Genomic DNA, 19492 nt, shown 5'->3' on the forward strand with positions numbered 1-19492 from the left:
GAGGGCCCCTGTGCTGTGGAAGACATCGTGCCTGGTTCCTGTACCAAAGAAGGCGTGCCCTAGTGACTGTAGACCAGTGGTTCTACCTTCCCACCTGATGAAGTCCCTTGAGAGACCGGTCCTGCTACACCTTCAGCCCCTGGTTAAACCATCACTACCAGCTGAAGGTGGGATTGGATGACGCCATCATCTGCCTGCGTCACTATGCCTATGCTCAACTGGATAGGCCGGGTAGCCCTGTGACAGTCATGTTCTTTGATTTCTCCAGTGCGTTAAACTCCATCCGGCCTGCCCTGCTGGGGAGCAAGCTGACAGTGATGCAGGTAGACACTTCCCCTGGTGTCCTGGAGTGTGGACTACCTAACTGGTCGGCCACAGTATGTTAGACTACAAGGCTGCATGTCTATTTTTGTGGCAAGCAACGTGGGGGCACCAGAGGGGACATCCTGTCACCCTTTCTGTTCAGCCTTTGCACCTCAGACTTCACTAACAACACAAAGTCCTGTCCCCTGCAAAAGTATCTCAGACGATTCCGCAATTGTGAGTTGTACCATGTGCAGTTCAACACTGGCAAGATAAATGAGTCGGTGGTGGACTTCAGCAGGAGGAAAACACCCTATACCTGTCTCCAGCCAAGGGGTGGAGGTGGAGGCCCTGCAGGACTACAGGTACCTGTACCTGCTGGACTGGGTGAAGAACACAGGCTGTGTACAAAAAGGGCCAGAGCCAACTCGACTTTCTGCGGAGGCTCGGGTCATTCAATGTTTGTCGTACTATGATGAGGATGTTCTATCAGTGTGTGGTAGAACATCCGGTGTGCTGGGGCAGCAGGGTGAGGTCAATCAACACCGACAGAATCAACAAGCTCATCGGGAAGGCTGGCTCTGTCCTGGGGAAGGAGCAAGCTGTGGAGCATCATGACTCTGACCCCCTCTACAATGTGCTGATCACGCACAGGAGCACCTTCAGCAGCAAGACTGCACCACAGAACTACACAGGAAATCATTTCTCCCTGTTGCAATCAAACTATACAAGTAATCTACCTCAGGCAGAGAGATGGACAGCAGAGGTAGGAGGTGTGGAGGTGGTTCCAGCCTCTATTCCAGCTCTGTTCTGTCGTTACATCTTCCCTTCTCTCTCTCTGGATTACTAACTCTCAGTGGATTACAGTTATTTGCAACTCTCTGATTTATGGGTCACCATGAGTCTAATGTGCAGTAACAGGGATATTACTGGTATAATTACCAGTGAAATATTATAAACATAATCATTGAACACTTGAATCTAACCATATACCCGTACTACATATTGATATCGTACATAGATAGCTATTTGCCACTTTTCATACATCTGTGCTTCTCATTGTTAACCGAAGATATTTGGATATTGGATTATTGGACTACTACTATTACATTTTAACTAAATTTTGGGAGATTTAAATATCTAGTGACTGCATCTTACTATTAACTTGTTTACATTTATATTCAAGACACTTACTGTTAACCTGTTACAATTCTAGCATTTGTACATTAGGTTGCTGCTTACATATAATCTTTAATTAATGACCGTACTCTAATGCTACTTTTGGCATTGTGTATATTGGAATCAACACTACTGTTAACTAGTTTACATTTATATTTATGACACCTACCGCTAACCTGAGACATTTCAGGCTGTATGCACCTTACCGATACTTTTAACTCCCAAATTGTTTATTTAGTGTGTTTACACTCCTTTACTACTTTGTACTGTAACTGCTGCACAATAATTTCCCTCTGGATGAATAAAGAAATATCTTATCTTATATTTATCATTAGGAGGAAGGCCCGGCGTCCTGCATTGTATGCAGGAAGCGATGTACTTATGGAATCTAATGTTCCTTATTGATGGTTACTGTATTTTTACCGTAACATAATTAATCAACTGTCACCGCCAAACATCTGCTGTGTGGGTTGCTTGAGGCTGAGCGTGGGACTGCAATTCTCCCCTGCAGCCAAAGCCAAAGAAACACGTAAGACTACATCAAAGTGTCTGCCTATGATCTCAGGCTTTCAGATGCCTCACGAGCACACCGCGGCATGCAGAGTTTCAGAGAAACATTAAAGATGGAAGATGTTTGTCCTGTCTCATCAAATGCCTGCAGGTACAAAGGAAGCAGCTACCTCTGCATCTTGGAAGACAGATGAAAGAATTCTGATATGAGATGAGAGTTTGAGGCTAAGCAAGGCAGAGAGCAAGTTAGCTGCAAAGAGACTGTTCTCTAAGTAGAAAAAAAGAAGAAAAAAAAAAGCAGCGGATGGGTAAGCGGATGGCTGCGGTGCACCTGGGGGGCAGAAAAGGCGGAAAAAAGCAGCTATGCCAGTGTTGGGACCATCTCCCTACAGTAAATACCTGAGGAGCTAACCTTGTGTCTGTAGCTTACCTTGGCGCAGGCCAGCTTGCTCATCATGAGGTGGGGGTCTTCCATTCGGTCGTCATCGTCGTCATCGTAGCTGGGCGAGGGGGCTCCCTCTGCGCCAAACATGCCCCTGCAGCCCCCGTAGGAGCCCCCGCTGTTGTCCTTCGGGTCGAAGGGATCCACCACGATGGGCTCCGTGCCCTTGATCTCGCAGCGGCAGAAGGGGCATCCCGTTCCCTGGCCCTCGGATTCCTGATGGCCGTGTAGAGGGACACGTCAAATACAGTAAAAAAAGGAGGGAAATCCAGTCCTTAACCTCACCTCAGCCTAAAAGGCCTGTTTTTGCCTACTCTGATCTTAGCTCCACAATTTACACTTAATTCAAATCCTAGCATTCAACAGAAGCTAATGCATTCAGTGGTACTAGTCATTAAAGAATATGACTATATATAGTTGAGTAATTTAGAAATAATGTAAAAGAAAAAAATATAAAATTATTTATAATAAGATAAAATAATTAGATAAAAAATAAAATAAAAACACTATTTAAAACTGTAGTTATTTTTGTTATTTCACACATAAAACTAAAATAGCCAAAACAATTTTTCAACAATTGACAAGAAAGAAACATATCAAATGTTCCCAGAATGTCCCGTAGTCTCTATGATATTTTATCTGGATTTCAGTATTTTTGTCACGTGTGGTAACAGGCGTTCCCCCCCCCCCCCCCCCCCCCATGCATGCCTCCCTCACTACAATGATTTCATCGTGATTATTATATTATTCGTGCCACACACAGCCCGCCTGCCGGCCAGGCTTCCAGCCATACCTGCCAAGCGGTGAGACAGGACGTGCACATGAGATGTCCGCATGGCTCGATCTTCACGTCTTTGTCGTTCTCTGCACAGATTTTACACAGCTGGAAGGTGGAGCCCATCTCACAGTACAGCTCGTATTGTTCCTGAAACAAAAACAGCGGCCACTATAAGTTTCCGTTTATGTGAATAGAAAAACATCACAGCTTAGCAAAACAACAGGGCGGGATTCAAAATAAATAAGTAAATCAACACACTCAATAATTTCGCTGCTTATGAAAACATAATTTGTTCCATTATATAATATTTTTGTAATGCACATCAGATGGTGTTACAAGAAGTTGGTAGTAATTCTCAATATGTATAAAATGACGATGTGCCAAAAATTTTACAACAACAGTATATCCTTGACCAACCCTAAAAGGCCTGTCTTCGGTCATTTGAAATGAAGAGCCACGGTCAGCAACATTCTGCCGGACGATACAGTAAACTGACCTGTGTGACTTTGATGTGATCTTGAGGCGATGGCTCGCACAGTCCGGTCAGATCGGGGTTTTGGGTGCGGCCATCAGGGAACAAGTAGCTGCGGAAGAAGAAGAAGACGGACACGCCGTTATCTTGTACGACCGACCGACCGAGATGAATAAAACATTGGCTCGATTTCGCTCATTCGGCATCACAATGTGCTCAGACTACTTTACAAATGGATCAAAACTTCACCGCCTAAAATTTGGAGACGGAGAGAATATGCTGCATAAGATTTCCCCGGCCTCAACCAACGTTTGATTATATGTTTGGGGGAGCCAACCATAGCTTTAATTAAATGATCGGAATCAACATTGGCATAAAAACACGAGCATTATATCAGTGAGCCAAAACCACCGACTTGACTGGTGCATTACAAACCAACATCTCCATTCTGCTTATGATAACATAAAAGGCAACATGATACGGCCCGCTGGGTTTTGGAGCTGTAAGGCAGCCTGCGCGGTGCGTGTGCCAAAGAGCATGGCAGAGTTTAAATAAAGGTTAACTCTTCGCAGGTTTAATTCTAATAGTGAAAAAATAAATAAAAAATGTAAAATGCGGAATTACAGGCGTCGCTAATGTGAGAATGAGAATATATGAGAGGGAAAGAGAGAGAGAGCGAGGCATCTGAACTCACAATCCTTCCCTGAAGCCGTCAATGAGGGCCTGGAAGAGTGGTTTATTGTGGGGAATGGTCTGGAGGATGTTTCCATCTGCTGTTACGTATCCGATGGCCCACTGGCCGAGCCGAGTGCAGCTCAGCCGGAAGATGTAACTGGGGAGCGGTGGAGAGGCGTTATATATTATATACAGGCTTCATGCAAATCATTTCCAATCCTAGTCATGCGAGTGGGTAAAAAGAAGAGTGTCCCTGCCAATGCGTCCATTATGTGTATGAGCTTGAAATAATATTATTATTATTATTTTTAAGTTCAGCATTGCTATGCTACCGTACAGACAAACAAACTGCAAGGAATAAATCCTGCTGCCAGTGGTGCGTGGGTAAATGTGCATGTCATGGAGTGTCACTGGCGTCCACGTGGCACTGTGCGGGCAAGGCCTCAAAGGTGACATCAGCTCCCTGCGTACAATGAGGCCATTGATGGTAGGTACCAGCACCATGACGCCCCGGGACCTCAGCACGCTCGCAGCACGAGCGCAGAGGAGCCGTGGCACGACTGGCACTGAGGCCCAAACCGGTGCCTTGTGTCTGTATAAGGGAGTGTGTGTTCGTATATGTACATGCGTGTCCGCAATAAACGTGTGACTGAGGATCCTGTGCGGGTAGCAACGATGCAGTATAACGGTGTGACACACGCTGCTAAATTCAGAACCCACAGACACTGAGGCTACATATAAGCAGGGCTGATGGCGGCGGAGATACTGGGTTCAGTTAAATGTCACGTTTGCGTTGAAAAATGCCAGTCACGGCATGGATGAAGCGCCACCGCGGAGCAAACACGTCACTAAATCTCAGCGGCACCCGTGTTGTGAAAACAGGATAATCTGACTCGCTGTGTGTGTGTGTGTGTGTGTGTGTGTGTCTGCGTATGCCTCACCTGCCCGGCTTGTGGATGAACTTCTGCAGTCGTGCTTTGACCTCGTCGTAGGTGAGGAAGGCCATGTAGCCCGGGTGAGTCACCGCCAAACTGTTCCAGTTCCTCAGCAGGGACGACCATGGCTGTGGACACACACCGATACACACACACACCGACACACACACACACACCGACACACACACACACACACACACACACACACACACACACACACACACACACACACACACACACACACACACACACACACACACACACACACACACACACACACACACACACACACACACACGGGTGAGTCATCTGCCGTTTAGATGCCTAAGTGCTTGAATGGACATTGCAGTGACAGTAAGAACAGACTAATGGAGACATGTACTCAATCATGGATGGTGCTCAAGCAGCAAGCTAGTGAGCAGAGCATGAGGTGGATCCATATTTTCCCCAATATCTGTTCAACCTGTGTCAGACCACATAGAAAGCAGTAAAACAAACAGGGCTCCATATTCTATATGTGTATTACTGGAGCGAGTCAACCAAACGAGGTTAATCGGAGCAGCGGTTTGCAAACACACCCTTTAAATGCCATTTAACCCGAACACAGAGTCAAGTTGTCCCCAGGGGGCGGGAGAAGTGCTACTTCTGAAGAACCATTAGCACAAGTGATACACCACTTTACTTCCTACTTCTCTCGAGGGCATCTGCGTCGCTGAGTAGGATGCCCCAGCATCACAGCTAGCCTCGCTGCTCATGAGGAAGTGGAATTAGCACCAACAAAGCTGCAAATGAAGCGTCTTGGCCGTGATAGAGGAGAGACGGAGCCCTCCGCTTGCCACGTCCGTTGAGGCGGGTGCGGGCTCTTTCAGCACACCAAAATGAACTCGCCCTCCAGCTCTGTCAGATATACTTCTTGATGAACCACAGCTCACAGCGCATCAGACCTTTCCAGGTGTCGTCAAAATAAACAACATGCATATTCAAGGAAATGAAGCTCAAAATGGCCAGGGGCACTCCCTCTTCAGGATGTTAGCTCATTCATTAGAGGGCTGTGTTTAATGAGCAAAGGAAATAAAAAATATCTATACATACAATAATAATGTTATACCGTTTCTCACAGTAAATTGCATTTAAAAGTGTCGTTTTAGGAATCTGTTTGTTTCCGTTAGTTAGCTAGGTAGGAATTAGGTTAGCTATTATGTTAGGTTTAGAACTTATTGTGCATAATCTCTGGGCAGGTTGCAAAGACATTTCACTGCAAATATGTATGAAGGTATGAATATGTATGTGACGCATAAACCTCTTGAAATCCTGAATCTCTTTTATGGCCTGCGGATAAGCCCAGTAGATGCCGCTTGATAACCTTAACTCTGAATTTCCACTTCCCCTGCCTGTATCTGCCTGGTTTGCATGTAGAGGAGCGCAGTAACCTTGATTACTATGCAAGTGCGGATACACAGTCTAACAGCTGATCTAGAGTGTTATATTGCTTTTATAAAAATAAACAAATAAATAAAACATGTAAAAAGAGTTCTATAGGCAAGGCTATTTATAAGGTAATGGTAACGTGGGAAAACAGAATATGATCCATTTTTTTTTGATTGCCTCCCCATAAAAAAAAAAAAAGAACACAGCCCCCATTCTATTTAGCTGGTAAAAGTGTTGAATAGCCAGCTGCTTTTTTTAGGGCTGTTATACTCATGCACACAGATAAATACCCAATGTCCAAAAAACAAACAAGCTAGGAAAGTTCATTCAAATCCGTCAATACAAAACAGACTTGTGGAGGACAAGTTTGGTTTACAGAGGTTAAAAAAAAAATAATAATAAAAAAAATAAAAATTAACCCTGGATGAATACCTTGCTTGTAGACTAGAGAGGGTTCGATACCTTGTCAGCCTTCTTAAGGAGAAGTTACTGCTGTCAGGAGATTATATACCCATGCTGCCAGGAAGGGCACGATAGTGGTACGAGGACCACATATCCTAATATATAGTTACGACTACATGACCCAGTTTGGACAAAAAGAATGTATATGTTCTTCTGCCAGTCCCACATGTAGAGAACCGCTGCATTATGGTCGGGGAAACTTGATCACATTCTAAATCTAATAACACGGGCCTTGAATGGCAGTCGGAAGCCGACTTGGGGAGCAGACATGGCAATGTGTGGCTTTGAGAGAGACTTTAATGTAATTCATTAGCTGGTTGATGTCCAAGAAATTGCGCTGCGTGGGCCAACCGATTCCACAACAGAAACCTCGTTAAATAACCAAAACAGGCCGAGGGAGCTGTGACGGCCAAGCATTTTTATTACAGGAGGAGAAGAGCGGAAGGAAGCTTCTACCTAAGTCCCAGCAGACAGCGGACATAAGTCAGTGGACAATCCCCCGAACGAGTTGATGGCTTCGCCGAAAGAAGACACCACAAATTAAGTTCATATGCATGTGGCTCAAACCTTTGGTTTCCAACGAGAAGCTTAGATGGTATGAATTATTCTCGGCGTTAGCTTTCGCCAAATCTCTCTCTTAATCTCTCTTTGCCGGCAGACATGACAACGGGACAATTTACTGTGTGTGTGTGTGTGTGTGTGTGTGTTTGTGTGTGTGTGTGTGTGTGTGTGTGTGCTTGTGCGTGTGCGTGTGTGTGTGTGTGCCTGTGCGTGCGAGCGAGCGAGGACAACGCGGCTCCCTTCCCCACCTGGAAAAGCCTGGTGAAGATGTCAAACTCGAAGACGGAGATGTAGTCGTTGCAGGTGAGGTCGATCGTGGACTTGAGGGCCATGGCCTCCAGGCCGGAGCTGATGGGGTGGAACTCGTGAAGGGACTGGCGGAACACCTTCCAAGGCACTATGGTCCTGGAACACACCACAGCGAGACCGCGTGGGGACATTCCCGCCTCACAAATCGGTAGAAGATGCGGGTAGACCCTTGTCCAGTCCAGTTTATGACAGCGGACATAGAGCTCCTCCCTGCTGCTGGACCCCACACAGTATGAGTGAGGACAATTATTGTCGTTATGCTTCTGCGCCATGCTTACTTACTCGTTTCCCTGTACCGTGTAAAATGTTTACAGCTTTGCTGCCTGTAGCTGTCCGGTTTAGTAAAACCCATATTTTATTGTTAACAGATAGTAGTAAATAAAATGTTTGTCGCTGAAGGCATGAGTTTAATTACCACAATAACTCATTCAGCGATAAAAATCTTTCGGGTTAATGACTCAGTTGGAGTATTTCCAAATAGTCCTAATCTCAGATGATTCTGGTCGTCTCTGTGACTTGGACTTTTCCTCGTGAGATTTGTCAGTTAAATCGGCCTTGAGTCCTTTAAAGTCAGTTATATCACCCCTAATGATGCATACATACTGTGATCGAGTGTCATTTTAACTTGGCGCCGCAAGCTGAGCTTCCCGAGAAGAGACAATAAACTAGAGCTGAACTCCGCCAAGGGACGTCTTGGCCTCTTTCTGAAAACCGCCAGCGCAACACAGCCTCTACTAATTGGTAAGTAGGACTGACTCACTTGTCCCCGAAGGCGCGCCTCCAGAACTCTGCAGCATCTGCCTTGGTGATGCGGAAGTTGTCGCCCTGAAACAGACCGTTGGGGAAGATGGCCTTCAGCTCCGCCAGCATGTGGCTGAAGATCAACGACAGCTTGGTCAGATTGCGTCTGCAAACAGGAAGAGAAGAGGTGGCGAGATGTTGAAATCTGTCTCGGGTTAGGCAATATATTACTATTTCAATTGACGTTTCAATTTTAGTAGAGCTTGAGGAGGGTTAGGGGGGGGGGGACCCTCAGTTCCGTTTGTAGTTTTTAAACCCATCCCAATGGTCTTGGGCGGCACTAAGCTCAGGATGCAGCGACGGGGCACGGTGGGAACTTGTTCTGGTGGAACCTTAGTAAGGGGGGAGGCAATCCCTGGCATTAAAACGGCTACATAAAACAGTAAGACACGTATGTCGACTATGTGATAGGACTTCTACAAGTCAAAAAGACATAACATAACTCGATCATCGGTGACCTAGTCCTGCATAGCCAGACCTATCTCCAGGCGGTGCCAGCGCTGGGGCTGTTGTTTCACATAGCGATGGGACACTTTGAAGACAGGAACACACAGATGGCGGAAGGGGAGGAGAAGGACGACTGATAAAGTCGCCCAATGGCAGGCTTCATACAGACAACCTACATCCGGTGAGTCAGACGTGTCACCTAGCTTGGGGTGGATCAAGGTTGTACTTAGCAAGCTTTTACTCTGGGACAAAGGTGACCTCCTGGCTGCCTCTATGTCAGCTGCCTCCTACAATAAACAAGTACAGATTTCAAATGCAGTCGCCTGCATTCTACCCCCATGGCACTGTTTTGTCAAATGCACTGCAGTGTAGATATGATTCAACACTAGGGGTGAGTAAAAAAAAATAATAATAATAACAATCTATACAGCATAGTATTGCGATATTTTGCGTGGCGATACTACACGTCAGCAAGTATCGACATTTTATTATATAAATTGCAAATACGAGTTAGTTTTGGTGCTAGAATAATAAAAACAATTAAACTCAATCAGTACAACCGCTTATTGCTGGTTACGGTTGGGTTTCCAATGGGAACATTGCAGAGCTGGAATCAGCGGCAGGAAGTCCTGAAGAAGAACAACAAATGATGCGACGTCGCATACGCCAGTTATCATTTCCGTAGATATAAGGACCCGCGGTCTTGGCCACGCCCTCTTGCCCCAATGGAGGATTTCGATGTGTTTTGAGTTTCCGATTTTTTCTGGCTGCTCGGTTCATTTATGTACGTAAGCAGCCGTTCAAGCTACGTAGTGAGCATAATTTTGATTACCAGGTCCACACTGTTTGTTTGTTGACATATCAATGAACAATGTTCCACCATTGGTGGGGGGGGTTAGGGTTTATTTTAATATTCACAACACGACGGGTGAAACTGGGTGGAAAAAGGGAAAACGCTGTCGAGCTCGTCTCATAGGAAGTGAGTATTTTAACGTTGGCGGCGTCGGATGTAAACATGTACCGGATGTGACGTCTGTGTACTGACCACTGACAAGCACGCAGGTTTACCTCATGACATCAGCGTTTTCAACAAGACCAAAACTGAGAAAAAAAATTTGCTTTATAAACTTTTTACTCCAGTCAGGAGAAAATAAATGAAAAATAAATCACAATATATTGCAGTACCGATTGCAATACTTGGGGTATTGTAAAAAAAATTCCATATTATCGTATCGTGAGATCGCTGGCGATTCCTACCCCTATTCAACACATTGCACTGAAATCATGAGATTTGGATCAATCTCTAGTACTAGGAAATTACGAGTATATCACAGCCAAATAAGCTACTTCTCAATGACTCAACTTAAGTCAGTGTTTTTGAGTTTTTTTTACATTAAAACAAATCATCGAATCAGACGGAGCCTCTCAGGAAATGTAAAACCAAGGAACATGAAAATGCAACACTTAAGCGATAAAGTTCCAGAGAATCTTCATTGTCTCAATAAACGTTATATCTATACTGTATATAGTCCTGCTCAACATAATGAATTATAGGATTCTAATATAACTTTCCAAATTGTAGCTCTTCGGTTACCACTGAGGACATGGTAATAATTTGTCATTTCATTGCATTCATTGCAGTAGGGCTAGGGGCGCAACAGATCACAAAACACACGGTTCGGATTGTATTGCGGTTTTGAGTCAAGGATCGGATCATTTTTCGCATCCAAAAAATAAAAATAAAATCAAATTTTAAAAAAGGGAGACAAATATAACTTTCCTTTCCATTTATTCTATAAAACACTACAAACAAGGAATGTTTGCCCATGGTCTTAAATGAAAACGACATTCAAGATATCCAATGTTTAAATAAAATCGTAAAATATATAAAATATTCAATGTTACCCAATATGAGACATGCATGATATCTTCTTACTGAATTCCAGTAAGTAATTCCATTTATTAATTCCAGTATCATGTTCAATTTCTCGCGTTTACAACAAACTAAATGTCATGAAAATCGGTTCAGAATTAAGCGAGTAACAGTTGATTTTGTAGAGACGTCTGCGTCTCTCAATACACGTTCCAAGTTCATGTGTTGTTTACTAGCGGATCGTGACTGCTCCAATATGGCGGAGGAGCAGAAGGATGGCGGCGACATTTGCCTCCCGACACGTGGTTAAGTAGCAGCAACACAGCGCGATGTCCCGTAAAGCAACCGTTGCACCTCAGTGTAAAACACGCCACGCATCCGTCTTGCCTGTCTCCTTTTCACTGCAACTCTGTTCCTAAAAAGTAACAGTGGCCATAAAACTGTACTTCACTATGATGGTTGAATTTTGCATTTTGCAAGCACCATTAAGACACTGGTTTCTAAGTCAAGGTGTGATGCTGAATGTATATGTGTGACACAGCTGAGTAATTAAAAGGAACTATGGGTTACAAGTCATACATTAAAACACTGACGTCACTTCAGTATTAAAATACTGTTTTTACACTAAGTAAACACCGAGAAGGTGGGGGAGACTTGAGGAATACCAATGGAGAAAATAGATCGTACTGTATGTCTAGCGCTAATGTATACTATTTGGCAAAAACAGTTCAAGGTAAAATATTTGAATTAGGACTTGAAATATACAGTGAAGAAGTGGTATCAATGCATCCCCACAAAGTATACTGTATATTAGGGCTGCCCCCTGAAATCAATGCATCCCCACAAAGTATACTGTATATTAGGGCTGCCCCCTGAAATTTGACTATGCAAATATGCGGTCAGAGCAGTCTCAGTCAAATGAGATTCTTTGAGTTGAACATTCATTTTTTTGTGTGTTAGCATTAAGATAGTTTGCATTGCAATAATATAACATTATAGAATCTTAAAAAATATACAGGAGTATATTAAAATATTGAATTATAAATTATAAATATAGCAAGTTTTTATTCTTGCGGAACTAGCTTATGCGCCTGCGGTTAAGTTTCACTGAGGACATTTGGACATAGCAAATGGAAGCTTATGACAGCGACTGCCTTTTTATTACAGAAGACGGGGGAAAAGAGACATTGGTTTTGGAAATAAAAGATGGGTGAGAGTCACACGCCGCAAACCTTTCCCAAACACTCAGCGAAGTCACAGCTGCACATGGTGCTATCCTGTCAAACCAATCGTTATGCGTCGGAAAAGACTGAATACAAACTTATCTAAACTATAATAAGGTAAAACAACTGCGTCATAACAACGTTATTTTCGGTTTTGTCTGGGGAAATGGTGAGCGGGCAGCTTTCACCGATCGTTTTCTGCCGGTGTCGCCAAGGGCGCTCGCATAGCGCGCATGCGGAAAGGATCTCCCATTCACCACAGGGTGACGGGCACCAAGCAAGCGCCGCTAGAATCGATCTACAAAACGAGACGTAGTATCGGCAGTATCCATACTTTTGGCCTTGCTCCACCCACCCCTCCAATGCAGCACCTTCCAAACAGGCATGTTTTGAGCGCATAAAGAAAATAATTCAATGTGTTTATTCATTTCTTTGTTTACATTTGCTCTTTTCTAGCTGTGTCAATTGTGAAGACCTGAAGCAGACAACGATGTTAATTTAAAGTTTCATTTCTTTATTACGAGTTTACATTCATTTATTTAAATTTTTTTGGACAAAATAAGAATGTTTATAGTTTTGTTTAACCAGAAATACCTGTGTGCTGCTGTCTCATTATTCAGACAAATCCACACGTATGTACGTACGCTGATGCCGCAGTCAATCAATCAATTATCAATTGATTATTATTGTCTTCATGTAGTTGAGTTAAAAATCATGTTCATATGACTCACATGACTGTTACACTCGACTATCTTAATATGGTCCAAGACACTGAAACACAATTTTTTTTCCTATTGCCGGAAAGTGTATGAATCCAAAGTAGTCTCATATTTATATTAAATTTCCAAATCTGAATCAGTGAAAGCGTACAAGACTTCGAGAGAGAGAGAGAGAGAGAGAGAGAGAGAGAGAGAGAGAGAGAGAGAGAGGGAGGATGGGCGAAAATCGACCCATGCCATCAAGCCCCGACACCCCAGCAGAGCACTAGGAAGTGGTTTGTGGAGAAAGGCGTGATTTACGAGGCAACACAGAGGGGGATTGTGCTTGGCTCCCAAGGAGGGGAGCATTGACATGCACGAGAGAGCACCGTGAGGGCGGCTGTCGTACACTACGCTATGAAACTCATAAGGGGGGGGGGGGGGGGGGAGTAGGTGGAAAGCGTGAGGCGTGACAGTGACTGAGGGAGGCTGCAATATATTGTGCAAGATGTTGAGATGGTGCCAAAATGTGGTGAGTACTTGTTAGGATGATGGTTCGTCGCGCAGACAAGAGAGTTCTATGCAGATTCTAAATGAGCCTTTGCTCAGGGGTAGTGTGGCAGCGAGTTGGTCAATATTCAGATTAGCTTTCTCTGCTTCAAAAGTACTCGAACAACTTGACTCCAGACGCCATGATCTGGCGTGTCTGAGCAACCTCCGCCTGAAGTGGTGTACCAAGTCGGTGTCTGCTGATGGATCCGGCCTACACCAGAGTTGACAGTGATAATTATCCTAGGATGTGGAGAAAAATAATAATAACCTCAACGTCTTCACGTCACGGTTCCCTCCAAAGCGGCGTGGCCGAGCAGACCAGCTTAACAGCTTCAGCGGAATTTCAGACTGCACAGCAAAAACCCCTAATTTGTAACCGTAAGGAGCAGGGTGTACTGGCTGATCACGTATTGGTTATACACACACGCGACACCGATTGAGTTGGATAACAAAGCTTTAGCGACAACGAAATCTGAATGCAAATATGAAGATTCTAATCGCATTCATTTTGTTCATTTTAAATCACAAATCACACACTGGTTGCTGACGCACTGCAAATTTAATGTGCAAGACTACGAGGAGGCAAGAGTCTAGCGCGCAGAAATAGCAAAGTCTATGAGCATACCCCAAGGGAGAGTTATAAGAATATATTCTCTATATTATTCATAACGGGAAACACTGGATTTAATTCCTAAATATTATTATAGGGCAGATGATGCAAGCAGGCTGAAGTAGGAGTTTCAAGCATTTCCAAGCCAGTTTCAAGCCAGTGGACAAAATCAACCAGAGAGTCTGAGAACAGTATATGGATAAACTGGGAATGTTGTGTTCATTTGTCGAGACGCTGTTCTAGATGCAGAAAAATTAAGGAGTATACTGAGATTTTACCATCAGCCAACCAAATATAGGTTTTGTCCAGATCCCTAACAGGAATTTCCTAATAGATGTTAGATGTTAACATTTCCTCTTTCAAGTGTCTCTGGACAGATGAGCTTTGAACTGTCTTTGTAATATTGCGTTAGTGAGTGTTTTCTTCAACAGCTACCATCTCAGCAGGAGATGCTTCTCCGTTTCCTCTGTTTCCTGGCCACACTTAAGTCTAAAAACTATCGCCTTATTCATCCACCGGTCGCTCACTGTGTAGTCTGGCTGTTTATCTGAGCTACACCCCTCCGACCTCTCCCCATACTCTACTTTTATCTCCAGCGCATGGTAATCTATCCATACCCTTGTGGAGGTATCTGATCTTCCCCTTGCTCAACGCTTTCATTTTCAAATCTCGACTTTTTTAAGGGCTTACATCTTTATCGACTTCTGTTGCTTGAAATTGGAACACAACAGTTTAAACGTTTTGGACGAAATATTTTATTTGTCAGAGAGATGGCCGTGGATTTAACTATAGCATTAAATGTTTTCCCATAGACTACACGGAGCAATCAATTTCAGGACTAGTTCCTACAGGCAACAGTTGACAGACATTGACAAGACAACCAGATCAAGAAGACTACACAGTACCCAGCATGCCAATCCCAAGGAGCTACTTTCACCTTTCCTACACCAACATTTGTAAAAACATCTAAACTATTGTAGTCAATTTGATAATGTCATAATATTAAGTGTCATAGTCATGATAGCCTGGAAAAAAAAAAAAAAAAGATCGGAAGAGAGAGTGAAGCAAGGCCAAAATCTTTGTGCATTATCATCTTTTCACATCCTCTTTGTCTCCTTCTCTTGCAGCACAACCCTGCCTCTGTCTTTTCCTTCCATCCTCCAGGGCTGGATTTGATCATACAAAGACGGCTCTGTAGTTGGTGTGTCTGCTGGGCAGCAGCTAGTGCTGCAGCAGTAGCCTACCCCTATAACTCCTAGTGCTATTTCAGCTGCTGTGCTTGTGAGAATGTGAAATCATTGGGCTATGGTCATAAAGGGCACAGTGCTTGCTAACCCACAATGCCTCGTCACAACTCTATAATAATCTCTCTACTCCATCTCTCGTGGCCATTCCAACCCATTACTGGGGGAAACACACCCAGCATTTCCATAGAGACAGCTTCCCATCCCCCTAATGCTATAGTTTGACCTCTGACCCTGCAGCTGGCTGCTCCTTTCCTGTTTCCTGCTGGCTGTGATAAGGTAGCGCAGTCATCTGCGCTGCTCTGCATTGCAGCACTACATCACAACACAGCCAGTATAGGTCGTCCATGAAGGAGGAGATTAACAAACAGCTAGCGGTGTTATAAGCGTGTTATAATTGTTATAAGCGTGTTATAATTGGCAAAGGTGTAATACTGTCAGATTTTGATGCCAACAGCGAAATGAGTAGAGAACGAGTTCAGAACGAAAAGCTTCTGGTTCTGAGATCAATCGTTAACTAAAAGCGTGACCCAAGTGTGAGGCCTACAGGAGATGCACATAAAATAAACACATTTAAAAAAATAAAAGCCATTTATTTTATGAAATGGCATTGTACCATGTGATGGAAATTCTGGCTTCCCTTTCATTCCAGTCATTACTTTATAAATGTAACTCTCCGGAACTGGCCTCACTCTGGAACACCATCAGGAAACAGCTGTGACAGCACATAAAACACACACAAATACAGTATATAAAGTGCTGTATAGTCTCTTACACTTACACTCAATACATCTTTATTTTTTTTTTTAAATATAATACAAAAATCACTCTATATGGATTCAGACTAGCACCTTAAAAGCATCTTTAACATGGCGTTTTTATTTTGAAGTAGTATTATGACCTATAACTCAGGATTTGTGGAAAATCTGTTTTGAAGAAAGTGCCATTTAGGAACTGGTATCGATGCCAATGTGTATCACCATTGTAACAATTAGAGTATCTAACATTTTCAGCAATTTTAACTCAGTTTTACCTAACAACAAACCTTAGCTCTTGCGGTCCAAATAAATAGTAGCTGCTCGCCTCCTCCCAACCCTTGGGGTTGAGAGGAGGCGAGCATCATAATCTCTTAATGTGAACAAGGACCACATGAGTTGCCCTCTCACCGATACTGCAAGGAGACAAATTACCGCTAACCTCTGCTGTTTGTATGTGTTCCTATACAGCCTCCATCTCTAAGTGCTGGCCAGTGTAACTCAAGTTGAAACGACAGCAATCTCTGGAGTGCGTAACGGGTTTTCCATTCCTTGAAAGCTCTTGGGCTGCTAGGTAAACCACTAAAAAACACCCCCTGTTGTTGTTGTTGGGCTGTGTGATATGACGATATATATTGTAAGACGAGAGAGAAATGACTGATTGTATATATATTTTTACACAATTTCTATCACTTATGTCACAAATCAGCAGCAGAACTGCGTTACGGCAATGTCAATGTCACGGTGCTTAACGTTATCGGCATGTGGGAGCGAGGGTAAACAAACATGGATGAACGTGGCGCTTCGGAAAATAGTCATTGGATGGATTATTAAAACTTTTGCCCGTCTGCTACTGCGCTACGACAACATAAGGAGAGTGTGACGACTGAGCTGAACCCAAGCAGCCTTTTGTTTGCCGATCGCATTTTAGCTCAAAGTTTCAGTGAATTAAAGTTAAATGGTTACATCTTCAATTTTGCAAATACAGTAAGTCCGATTTTTATGTACCGGTATGTCGCTTATTTTGCCTCTCCTCTTTAATGTTGAATCTGCGGTACGTAAGCTGATGATAGCGCCGGCGGTAGAGCTGGTGGTCTAGTGATCTAAAGGTTGCTGGTTCGATCCCAGGCTCCTCCTGCTAGCATGCTGTAGTGTCCTTGAGCAAGACACTTAACCCCTAATTGCTCCTGATGGCTGCGTCCGTCGGTGTTTGAACAATTGTAAGTCGCTTTGGATAAAAGCGTCTGCTAAATGTAAATGTAATGTAATGTAATGCGTATGTCTAATGGACAAATAAACGTGGCGCTAAACGCTGTCTGTCGTATCCGTCCCTTCAGCGAATGTGTGCACATTCAGGTAGAGGTGTGCTGCTGATATCAGCTGCGAGGCAAAAGCGAGGCTGCAAAGGATGTTCAGATTGAAGAGATCATCAAAAAAAAGAATATGAATGACTTCTATCACCGGCTAAATAGAATGAATGCTGCACTGTTCTGGACTCTGGACATCTCTGCTTTGATTGCTATGATTTTTGGGAAACAGTTGATGAAGAAATTGTAGCCTAATATTAAATCAAATGCGGTAGCATAACCACTTGATAATCACTACGCGAAGACACTTTGTGCATCTAATAAATATCTATTATAGCCTAATGAAAAGTAAACTCTCCCACGGCACCTACATACTGGCATACATTGGCATGTGCCACTAGTTAGTCAATTGTTCCATTTTTGTCAGTTGTCCAACTTGTCTAAGACCATCGACTGTCTAGAAACTTGTATCAGTCAAGACATGATGTTAAGAAAATGGCAAAAAACCATGCATTGCTTTTTTTTAAAGAAGCAAATATTAATCCCAATCAATCACTGCCTGAATTATTTGTTCCACGTTTAAATTTTCAATAAACGTGTTTACTAATTAAGGTTTCATAGTTATGTTTAACGTCCGCCCCCTCCGCTAACCTCCACACAATGACACACTGTATACACATGTGTACACACATTTCCCACTTCATTGTGTTACAGGACTGACGTTTTGTCAACCGGGCACACCTGATGTCACAGAATATATTTAAATAATTAAAGACCCATATCATAGCAACCATGAAGCATAAACGTCTCGAGCGAGCAGACAAGTTAAAAATAGCTCAACTGTGACGGTATTTATGCAAATTCCATAAAAATAAAAGTGGTCTGGGTTTTTCCACGTGGCTTTATCGGCACTCTAAATACAGACCTTTCATGCAGTGTTACAGCTATAGTGATAAGATGGGACTGCAGATAGGCAAAATTGGCTACATATAAAATAAGGATATGGCTGTCTTAGCAAAGCGGATACTGCAAATGCTATCCTGCCTGCGAATACCAACCCTATGTGGCGGTTTACATCGGCTTGGCTGCATGGACACCATAATGTGTAAACTTTGCTCGATAGAATTACAAGTGAAATTAAAGTGCCAAGTGAACTACAAGTGTAATTGGCAGCTGGAAGATTCATACTAACTTCATAGTGTTGTGCACAGCAAATATAAGCATCTGAAAGAAGAACATAAAACTGCAAACAAAAACAGCAGTGCACCTGAAACCTAACAGAAAGGTGGATATTGACGCCCTTTTTTGAAACATTGTGGAGCTATATTCAGACTAGAGCTGGGCTATACAACGATCATCCATAACATTAAACCCATCAGTAATATTGTGTGGCTCTCCCTCGCGCCGCCAAAACAGCTCTGACCCCTCGAGGCATGGACTCCACAAGACCTTTGAAGGTGTCCTGTAGTATCTGGCACCAAGACGTGAGCAGCAGTTCCTTTAAGTCCTGTAAGTTGTGAGGTGGGGCCCCCGTGGATCGGGCTTGTTGTTCCAGCACATCCCACAGATGCTCGATGGGATCGGGCCCTAACCCCGGGAATCCACATGATGAAGAAAACATGATTCATCAGACCAGGACACCTTCTCACATTGCTCCATGGGCCAGTTCTGACGCTCACATGCCCAGTATAGGAGCTTTCAGCAGTGGACAAGGTTCAGCATGGCCACTCTTACCGGTCTGTGGCTACTCCATAAGCAGCAAGCTGTGATGCACTGTGTGTTCTGACACCTTTCTATCATAGCAGCATTTACTTTTCAGCGGTTTGTGCTACAGTAGCTCTTCTGTGTGATCGGATCAGACGGGCTAGACTTCGCTCCCCATGCGCATCAGTGAGCCCCTGGGCGCCCATGACCCTGTTGCCGGTTCA

At 43.7% G+C, this 19492-nt stretch overlaps 1 protein-coding gene across 1 annotated transcript in view; it reads right to left on the minus strand.

Moving 5' to 3' along the window:
- cbl (Cbl proto-oncogene, E3 ubiquitin protein ligase) overlaps window positions 1-19492 on the minus strand; it is a gene marked incomplete at its 5' end in the record, with an annotated part of 43781 nt that overhangs the window by 9231 nt on the left and 15058 nt on the right. The window contains 7 exons of the mRNA XM_080006626.1: window positions 2423-2650; window positions 3228-3359; window positions 3709-3796; window positions 4379-4516; window positions 5301-5422; window positions 7994-8150; window positions 8815-8961. Of these exons, the coding sequence (XP_079862752.1) occupies window positions 2423-2650; window positions 3228-3359; window positions 3709-3796; window positions 4379-4516; window positions 5301-5422; window positions 7994-8150; window positions 8815-8961 (1012 nt within the window). The remainder of the gene's footprint in view (window positions 1-2422; window positions 2651-3227; window positions 3360-3708; window positions 3797-4378; window positions 4517-5300; window positions 5423-7993; window positions 8151-8814; window positions 8962-19492) is intronic.

The sequence above is a fragment of the Zeus faber genome (assembly GCF_960531495.2).
Source record: "Zeus faber genome assembly, chromosome: 9".
NCBI lineage: Eukaryota > Metazoa > Chordata > Actinopteri > Zeiformes > Zeidae > Zeus > Zeus faber.